This window comes from Salvelinus alpinus, chromosome 4, assembly GCF_045679555.1.
Source record: "Salvelinus alpinus chromosome 4, SLU_Salpinus.1, whole genome shotgun sequence".
Taxonomy (NCBI): Eukaryota; Metazoa; Chordata; class Actinopteri; order Salmoniformes; family Salmonidae; genus Salvelinus; species Salvelinus alpinus.
The window spans coordinates 93,912,800-93,923,585 of record NC_092089.1 but is presented as its reverse complement, the minus strand read 5'-3'; the positions used below and the strand labels follow the sequence as shown (position 1 = coordinate 93,923,585).

At 43.3% G+C, this 10,786-nt stretch overlaps 1 protein-coding gene across 1 annotated transcript; it reads right to left on the bottom strand.

Moving 5' to 3' along the window:
* Nucleotides 1–291: 291 nt before the first annotated feature.
* LOC139574687 (forkhead box protein I3-B-like) lies at nucleotides 292–5,781 on the bottom strand. The gene is made up of 2 exons (XM_071399489.1): nucleotides 5,034–5,781; nucleotides 292–1,803 (listed from the first exon to the last, which is right to left on the bottom strand). Exons 1-2 carry the CDS (start codon nucleotides 5,623–5,625, stop codon nucleotides 1,232–1,234), a joined length of 1,164 nt encoding a protein of 387 aa, XP_071255590.1. The 5' UTR covers nucleotides 5,626–5,781; the 3' UTR covers nucleotides 292–1,231.
* Between the last annotated feature and the right edge of the window lie 5,005 nt (nucleotides 5,782–10,786).

Sequence of the window (10,786 nt, the reverse complement as noted above, 5' to 3'; positions counted from 1 at the left end):
ATCAGTTAGCCCCCCAGGCTTCTATTCATCTACCCATCAGTATATCCTTATCATACCGTAGGATTGAGTTACCCTGACAAGCAGGTTTCCCTGGTTCGCTGGTCATCGTTTCTGACAGGGCTGGTTCTGTCCTACCTGTGTGTTTTAGGAGGGTCATTTTTCACTGAAGGCTTGATGCCGTTAACCATCTTTCACAAAGATTTGTTGAGACAGATAACTCCTTTACAACACTAGTCAGTCAGACTGTTTTTTATTTCTGAGTTAAAAAGAGTAAGACGATGACACATCAGAGAAAGTTTTTCTGTATTTTATTATTCTTATCAAAAACAACCAATGTTGGTATAAGCCATAGAAGACCTGGGTTCAAATGCTATTTAAGGTATTTCCATTACTTTTCAATACTTTTCAATACAAGTATTCAGATCAAATGTATTTGAAAAAAAAACAAGTAGTTGAATATTGAAATGTATACACTTGGAAAGTATTAGGAAATACTCAAATACACTGACTCAAATACCCTCCCATGCATTTAACCCAGGTATCTGAAATTAGTATATGAAATAAATATTTGAAAATACTTTCAAATTCAATTTGGTTGACTATTTCTTTTTTCACAAATAACCATTCAAATGCTCAATTAAAAGTACTTGTTTTGAGCAGTTTATTTGAAAATACTTAAATACACAGAACAAAATATTTGAATAACAAAAACTCAATGCACATGTACTTGAACCCAGGTCTGCGCCATCCATCGCAAATCACTATTCTACAATGGCACATGTTGAACAAATGTTTTACACGCAAACACTCAGAGATAAAAACACATACATAACCAATAAAATACACACCTTAAATACAAATAAATACAAAATGTCATGACAGTCAGCAATTATAGATTTGTGTGTCATGGCTGACTCTGCTGTTTCCGTGGGAACCAGGCCCTGCTCATCCTGCTGTCACATGCAACTGAGCACTGCCCTGTCAGCGCTAACGGACTACTGTGTGTGTGTGTGTGTGTGTGTGTGTGTGTGTGTGTGTGTGTGTGTGTGTGTGTGTGTGTGTGTGTGTGTGTGTGTGTGTGTGTGTGCGTGTGTGCGTGTGTGTGTGTGTGCGTGTGCGTGTCGTGTCCAGTCCATTCTCAGGTAGAAGTCTCTTTCTCACTCTCCTTCTTTCTTTAGTGTCTTTAGACTAGCTGTCTTCTACCCATCCCTGTCTCTCCCTCTAAGTCTGTTCAGACCTCTGTGCCTTCCCGTGGGTATAGGATGCTTGCTGAGCCCAAGCCAGGGTAGAAATGCCCATTGAACTGGCTGAGGATGGGGCTGCTGTAACCTAGGGAGGAGTGGGTGGGCGAGGAGGAGAGGCCAGGAGGAGGCGGCAGCTGGGAAGCCCACTCCGAAGCACCTGAGCTAGGGCAGTAACTACCAAAAACCCCAGGCTGTGTAGGCCTCTGGGTCCCGTCCAGGGTAAGGGTTATGGGCAGGGCCTGGTTCAGCAAATCTCCTCCGATTACATTGGCTCCCCCAGACGCCACTCCAGACATCTCAGACAGGAAGCTGCTCAGGCAAGGGGCGGTACCTGAGGAGGAAGGGGAGGGGATTCTCTCTGGCGTGGGGGACATGTCGATCCCATGGTTGCTGGGGGGTTGGGGACTCCCCCGGTCATTGGGATCACCTGACTCCAGCCCTACTGACCCCCCCTCTCCTCCAGACAGCGAATCAGACTTCCTCTTCCTCTTACGACGGAAGTTTCCGTTGTCAAACATCTTCTCACAGTTTGGGTCTAGTGTCCAGTAGTTACCCTTACCTGGAAGAGAGAGAGTGAGGGAAAGAGAAAGGGGGGTGGGGGGGGGGGTAGATTAGAATATGTTTGGGGTTGACACATGGACTACTGACTGCATCATCTACTATCATTACTAAACACAGTTAATCTACCGTTCTATCACACGACTGTTACACACTCTAAAGACAAGCTGTTTAACCACTAGGCTGTTACACACTCTAAAGACAAGCCGTTCAATCACTAGACTGTTACACACTCTAAAGACAAGCTGTTTAACCACTAGGCTGTTACACACTCTAAAGACAAGCTGTTCTATCACTAGACTGTTACACACTCTAAAGACAAGCTGTTCAATCACTAGACTGTTACACACTCTAAAGACAAGCTGTTCTATCACTACACTGTTACACACTCTAAAGACAAGCTGTTCTATCACTAGACTGTTACACACTAAAGACAAGCTGTTCAATCACTAGACTGTTACACACTCTAAAGACAAGCTGTTCAATCACTAGACTGTTACAAACTCTAAAGACAAGCTGTTCAATCACTAGACTGTTACACACTAAAGACAAGCCGTTCTATCACACGACTGTTACACACTCTAAAGACAAGCCATTCAATCACTAGACTGTTACACACTAAAGACAAGCTGTTCAATCACTAGACTGTTACACACTCTAAAGACAAGCTGTTCAATCACTAGACTGTTACACACTCTAAAGACAAGCTGTTCAATCACTAGACTGTTACACACTCTAAAGACAAGCCATTCAATCACTAGACTGTTACACACTAAAGACAAGCTGTTCAATCACTAGACTGTTACACACTCTAAAGACAAGCTGTTCTATCACTAGACTGTTACACACTCTAAAGACAAGCTGTTCAATCACTAGACTGTTACACACTCTAAAGACAAGCCATTCAATCACTAGACTGTTACACACTAAAGACAAGCTGTTCAATCACTAGACTGTTACACACTCTAAAGACAAGCTGTTCAATCACTAGACTGTTACACACTCTAAAGACAAGCTGTTCAATCACTAGACTGTTACACTCTCTAAAGACAAGCTGTTCTATCACTAGACTGTTACACACTCTAAAGACAAGCTGTTCTATCACTAGACTGTTACACACTAAAGACAAGCTGTTCAATCACTAGACTGTTACACACTCTAAAGACAAGCTGTTCTATCACTAGACTGTTACACACTCTAAAGATAAGCCGTTCAATCACTAGACTGTTACACACTCTAAAGACAAGCTGTTCTATCACTAGACTGTTACACTCTCTAAAGACAAGCTGTTTAACCACTAGACTGTTACACACTCTAAAGACAAGCTGTTCAATCACTAGACTGTTACACTCTCTAAACACAAGCTGTTCTATCACTAGACTGTTACACACTCTAAAGACAAGCTGTTCAATCACTAGACTGTTACACACTCTAAAGACAAGCCATTCAATCACTAGACTGTTACACACTAAAGACAAGCTGTTCAATCACTAGACTGTTACACACTCTAAAGACAAGCTGTTCTATCACACGACTGTTACACACTCTAAAGACAAGCTGTTCAATCACTAGACTGTTACACACTCTAAAGACAAGCTGTTCTATCACTAGACTGTTACACACTCTAAAGACAAGCTGTTCTATCACTAGACTGTTACACACTCTAAAGACAAGCTGTTCTATCACTAGGCTGTTACACACTGTAAAGACCAGCTGTTCTATCACTAGACTGTTACACACTCTAAAGACAAGCCATTCAATCACTAGACTGTTACACTCTCTAAAGACAAGCTGTTCTATCACACGACTGTTACACACTCTAAAGACAAGCTGTTCAATCACTAGACTGTTACACACTCTAAAGACAAGCTGTTCTATCACACGACTGTTACACACTCTAAAGACAAGCCATTCAATCACTAGACTGTTACACACTAAAGACAAGCTGTTCTATCACTAGACTGTTACACACTCTAAAGACAAGCCGTTCTATCACACGACTGTTACACACTCTAAAGACAAGCTGTTCTATCACACGACTGTTACACACAAGCTGTTCTATCACTAGACTGTTACACACTCTAAAGACAAGCCACTCAATCACTAGACTGTTACACACTCTAAAGACAAGCCGTTCTATCACACGACTGTTACACACACTAAAGACAAGCCACTCAATCACTAGACTGTTACACACTCTAAAGACAAGCTGTTCAATCACTAGACTGTTACACACTCTAAAGACAAGCTGTTCTATCACTAGACTGTTACACACTCTAAAGACAAGCTGTTCTATCACACGACTGTTACACACTCTAAAGACAAGCCATTCAATCACTAGACTGTTACACACTCTAAAGACAAGCTGTTCAATCACTAGACTGTTACACACTCTAAAGACAAGCTGTTCTATCACACGACTGTTACACACTCTAAAGACAAGCTGTTCTATCACACGACTGTTACACACTCTAAAGACAAGCTGTTCTATCACTAGACTGTTACACACTCTAAAGACAAGCCACTCAATCACTAGACTGTTACACACTCTAAAGACAAGCCGTTCTATCACACGACTGTTACACACTCTAAAGACAAGCTGTTCTATCACACGACTGTTACACACAAGCTGTTCTATCACTAGACTGTTACACACTCTAAAGACAAGCCACTCAATCACTAGACTGTTACACACTCTAAAGACAAGCCGTTCTATCACACGACTGTTACACACACTAAAGACAAGCCACTCAATCACTAGACTGTTACACACTCTAAAGACAAGCTGTTCAATCACTAGACTGTTACACACTCTAAAGACAAGCTGTTCTATCACACGACTGTTACACACTGTAAAGACAAGCCATTCAATCACACGACTGTTACACACTAAAGACAAGCCACTCAATCACTAGACTGTTACACACTAAAGACAAGCCATACAATCACTAGACTGTTACACACTAAAGACAAGCCATACAATCACTAGACTGTTACACACTCTAAAGACAAGCCATACAATCACTAGACTGTTACACACTGTAAAGGCAAGTCACAATGGCTACTTAAAGTAAAGACACATCACAACTAAAGTAGACTTTTGACTTGGTTCTGGGTGCCAAGGTTAGATTCAAAATGAATAATTCAACCATCAAATACTCTCATACCTTAGATTGATTGGTTATTTTGTGGGCTTTTTGTAAAACAAACACATAATGTAGTTAGTCTTACCAGGATCGTCCTCGTCTCTGGGGACCTTCTTGAAGCAGTCGTTGAGTGACAGGTTGTGCCTGATGGAGTTCTGCCAGCCAGCCTTGCTCTTGTTGTAGAAGGGGAAGTTATCGGCCACGTACTGGTAGATCTGACTCAGGGTCAACCGCCGCTCCGGGGCGCCGTGGATCGCCATGGCGATGAGGGCAGAGTAGGAGTAAGGCGGGCGTACCAGCTTCATCAGGTCTTCCTGTGAGGGCAGAGAGAACCAGCTCAGCTCCCTCCCAGGGACCCCCGCCCCGCTGGACCCCAGGTAGGGCCTCTGCATTCCGTAGTGCTGGGGGACGAAAGGGGGCCCGGGATTACCTGGGGGCCCGGTGGTGGCCAGGTATGGGGGAGCGTTGATGCCGGATCCGTTAAACCACAGGTAAGGATTGGGGGAGGAGGTGCTGTAGTCGTAGGAGGTGGGGGTGGTGCGCTGGGGGCTGGGGAGCGATGGAGGGGGGTAGTAGCAGTCACTGTACATGCTGAGTTCTGGAGGTTCCTGGCCCAGGCTGGGGAACTGGGGGCCACAGCAAGGAGGAGACTGGCCCTGAGGTTCGAACGACGCCATGGTCAGAGTCTCTAGTCTCTCTCTCACCTGTGTTGTTCTGGTCCCTAGAAGATGATGACTGTTCCAGTGTCTGAGTTGTGCCCACGGGGTCTGGGTCTCTCTCTCTCTCTCTCTCTCTCTCTCTCTCTCTCTCTCTCTCTCTCTCTCTCTCTCTCTCTCTCTCTCTCTCTCTCTCTCTCTCTCTCTCTCTCTCTCTCTCTCTCTCTCTCTCTCTCTCTCTCTCTCTCTCTCTCTCTCTCTCTCTCTCTCTCTCTCTCTCTCTCTCTCTCTCTCTCTCTCTCTCTCTCTCTCTCTCTCTCTCTCTCTCTCTCTCTCTCTCTCTCTCTCTCTCTCTCTCTCTCTCTCTCTCTCTCTCTCTCTCTCTCTCTCTCTCTCTCTCTCTCTCTCTCTCTCTCTCTCTCTCTCTCTCTCTCTCTCTCTCTCTCTCTCTCTCTCTCTCTCTCTCTCTCTCTCTCTCTCTCTCTCTCTCTCTCTCTCTCTCTCTCTCTCTCTCTCTCTCTCTCTCTCTCTCTCTCTCTCTCTCTCTCTCTCTCTCTCTCTCTCTCTCTCTCTCTCTCTCTCTCTCTCTCTCTCTCTCTCTCTCTCTCTCTCTCTCTCTCTCTACTCTTTACTCTTTACTCTTTACTCTTTACTCTTTACTCTTTACTCTTTACTCTTTGCCCTCGCTCTGTCAGCACTGTCAAGGTTTTATCTGTTTCCCTGGCAACACCCATTTATCCTGATTGGTTGTTTAGCCAGGTGAGGATTCTGACAGGAGTGTCTGTCAGCCAGTTCCTTCAGGCTCCCTCTCCACAGGAATATACACCCATACTCTTAGTAAGCGTTTCATTACATTTTTGTGTTGTTTAGAAAATTTTAAAAATCAAATGAAATATACATTTCTTGAAACGTGTATGATTGCTGATAATTGGCCTATACAATTTCCAAATGCCTGTTCACTGAACCTAAATAGTTGGCTAGATCGCTATGGAATTCTAGAGCCCGTCGTTGATGGGAAACATTATAAATATGGATTTCTTCTCTCCCTCAAATGTGTCTGTTGTTGCCATAACTTTGTAAAGTGTATTTTTGGCATCTCAGTCACATGAAAGGGTAGTGGTTCAGCTGTAACGTTGTTGCTTTGTTAGAACCTGGCGCCTCCGTGTGGGGAAAAATGTGATAGCACCCAGTAAAATGTGATAGCACCCAGTAAAATGTGATAGCACCCAGTAAAATGTGATACACACAGTAAAATGTGATAGCACCCAGTAAAATGTGATAGCACCCAGTAAAATGTGATAGCATCCAGTAAAATGTGATAGCACCCAGTAAAATGTGATAGCACCCAGTAAAATGTGATACACACAGTAAAATGTGATAGCATCCAGTAAAATGTGATAGCACCCAGTAAAATGTGATAGCACCCAGTAAAATGTGATACACACAGTAAAATGTGATAGCACCCAGTAAAATGTGATAGCACCCAGTAAAATGTGATAGCATCCAGTAAAATGTGATAGCACCCAGTAAAATGTGATAGCACCCAGTAAAATGTGATACACACAGTAAAATGTGATAGCATCCAGTAAAATGTGATAGCACCCAGTAAAATGTGATAGCAATGTGATAGCACCCAGTAAAATGTGATAGCACCCAGTAAAATGTGATAGCAATGTGATAGCACCCAGTAAAATGTGATAGCACCCAGTAAAATGTGACACACACAGCACGAGGCAGCACGTTTGTTCCTCAGTGCGCATGGGCATCCAGAGGAAGAGGCCGCTAGATAACGACCCGATCGGATATCGTAAGTGTTTAGTTCACGTGTAAATATTTATAAATAAGAAGGTGCCTATTTAATTAAAGTACTCAAAAGTTTGTTATTTTATCCAAGATTGACAAGCTCACTGACTTCACGTTTAGTTTACTTTGGATACATTTTGCAATGGTTAGCCTGGCCAGCCAACGGAACTAACGTCAGCTAACTGCTACTTACACCTGTCAATTAAAGTCATTAAAAGATATATATATTTGAAGTTTATAAATTTAAGCTTAAGCACGTCCTTGCGTTATACCTACTTAGCTGTTTAGCCATTGATTATGCTATGTTTCTGAAACATTTTCAGTGTGCTTAAGTTCTGCTTGGTTTTGGTGAGCTATTCATTTATGATTCGAATCTCATATGAATATCACGCTATTATAGATGGCGGAATCTCCGGCTTCATCTGGCGACAATCAAAAGGACTGTGGCAAAAAGATGATGGAGTTGAACAAAAGGGTTTAGAGAGAATGATCGAAGACATGGAAAATCAATCAGGTATGTTGTTGTATTATGGTAATCGCTACCATTTGAATGTTGTAGGCTGTTTAATTTTCTAATATTTTTACATCTAGGTTTTCTGTATGATGATGTATGTAGCTATAGCTGTTATTTTCAGAAAGAATAAAGGAAAATAGTTAGTAGCAAAAATGATTTTACTTTACTTATGGCTCGATCACATAGACAGGGTTGTGCGCAACATAAATTCAACATTCTCGTTCTGCTACGATTTCTGTCAAGCCGCATACAGTTTGACTTACTGTCAACGTTCAAACATGCCAACGTATGCACCACACAGATCGTACTGCAGCTGCCTCTGCAACGCAATGCTGCAGGGCAAACGCAGTATTCCATTGGAAATGAATGTTCTTCTGGTGTACCAAAATGCAATGACACAGTAGGTGTGATTGAGGTGTTAGACTTAAACCCTAACTTCTTATCGCCTTATTATCCATTTACTCCCCACTCTTTAATATTCCATTTAGAAAAGTTAATGGGTGTGTGTAATTCATTCTAAATTCTGCCTTGTTTTTTTAAAGTCATACTCAGTATGGCCCACTTCTGACACTGACAGCCCTGTGCCTCTTGTCTCCCCTGTGGTTTCTCAGTGCAGCTGAAGTGGATGACCTATGACATGGTGGTGCAGCGGACCTGATCCAGTGGATGGATTCCACCTCCACCACAATAACAGAGATGCATGATTCACTAGGAATGTCTGATGTTCTGACCTTTATTCAAATGAATATACCAGGCTACTATATGGATTTCTATGTGAACCAGTGGCCATGCAGGTTGACTTTACACTGACTGAGTGTAATCTAGTTGACTGTCTGTGGTGTTTCAGATGGAGAGAAGAGAGAGGAGCACAGAACAGGGTGACTTTACACTGACTGAGTGTAATCTAGTTGACTGTCTGTGGTGTTTCAGATGGAGAGAAGAGAGAGGAGCACAGAACAGGGTGACTTTACACTGACTGAGTGTAATATAGTTGACTGTCTGTGGTGTTTCAGATGGAGAGAAGAGAGAGGAGCACAGAACAGGGTGACTTTACACTGACTGAGTGTAATCTAGTTGACTGTCTGTGGTGTTTCAGATGGAGAGAAGAGAGAGGAGCACAGAACAGGGTGACTTTACACTGACTGAGTGTAATCTAGTTGACTGTCTGTGGTGTTTCAGATGGAGAGAAGAGAGAGGAGCACAGAACAGGGTGACTTTACACTGACTGAGTGTAATCTAGTTGACTGTCTGTGGTGTTTCAGATGGAGAGAAGAGAGAGGAGCACAGAACAGGTTGACTTTACACTGACTGAGTGTAATCTAGTTTACTGTCTGTGGTGTTTCAGATGGAGAGAAGAGAGAGGAGCACAGAACAGGGTGACTTTACACTGACTGAGTGTAATCTAGTTGACTGTCTGTGGTGTTTCAGATGGAGAGAAGAGAGAGGAGCACAGAACAGGTTGACTTTACACTGACTGAGTGTAATCTAGTTGACTGTCTGTGGTGTTTCAGATGGAGAGAAGAGAGAGGAGCACAGAACAGGGTGACTTTACACTGACTGAGTGTAATCTAGTTGACTGTCTGTGGTGTTTCAGATGGAGAGAAGAGAGAGGAGCACAGAACAGGTTGACTTTACACTGACTGAGTGTAATCTAGTTGACTGTCTGTGGTGTTTCAGATGGAGAGAAGAGAGAGGAGCACAGAACAGGTTGACTTTACACTGACTGAGTGTAATCTAGTTGACTGTCTGTGGTGTTTCAGATGGAGAGAAGAGAGAGGAGCACAGAACAGGTTGACTTTACACTGACTGAGTGTAATCTAGTTGACTGTCTGTGGTGTTTCAGATGGAGAGAAGAGAGAGGAGCACAGAACAGGGTGACTTTACACTGACTGGGTGTAATCTAGTTGACTGTCTGTGGTGTTTCAGATGGAGAGAAGAGAGAGGAGCACAGAACAGGGTGACTTTACACTGACTGAGTGTAATCTAGTTGACTGTCTGTGGTGTTTCAGATGGAGAGAAGAGAGAGGAGCACAGAACAGGGTGACTTTACACTGACTGAGTGTAATCTAGTTGACTGTCTGTGGTGTTTCAGATGGAGAGAAGAGAGAGGAGCACAGAACAGGGTGACTTTACACTGACTGAGTGTAATCTAGTTGACTGTCTGTGGTGTTTCAGATGGAGAGAAGAGAGAGGAGCACAGAACAGGATGACTTTACACTGACTGAGTGTAATCTAGTTGACTGTCTGTGGTGTTTCAGATGGAGAGAAGAGAGAGGAGCACAGAACAGGGTGACTTTACACTGACTGAGTGTAATCTAGTTGACTGTCTGTGGTGTTTCAGATGGAGAGAAGAGAGAGGAGCACAGAACAGGGTGACTTTACACTGACTGAGTGAAATCTAGTTGACTGTCTGTGGTGTTTCAGATGGAGAGAAGAGAGAGGAGCACAGAACAGGGTGACTTTACACTGACTGAGTGTAATCTAGTTGACTGTCTGTGGTGTTTCAGATGGAGAGAAGAGAGAGGAGCACAGAACAGGGTGACTTTACACTGACTGAGTGTAATCTAGTTGACTGTCTGTGGTGTTTCAGATGGAGAGAAGAGAGAGGAGCACAGAACAGGGTGACTTTACACTGACTGAGTGTAATCTAGTTGACTGTCTGTGGTGTTTCAGATGGAGAGAAGAGAGAGGAGCACAGAACAGGGTGACTTTACACTGACTGAGTGTAATCTAGTTGACTGTCTGTGGTGTTTCAGATGGAGAGAAGAGAGAGGAGCACAGAACAGGGTGACTTTACACTGACTGAGTGTAATCTAGTTGACTGTCTGTGGTGTTTCAGATGGAGAGAAGAGAGAGGAGCACAGA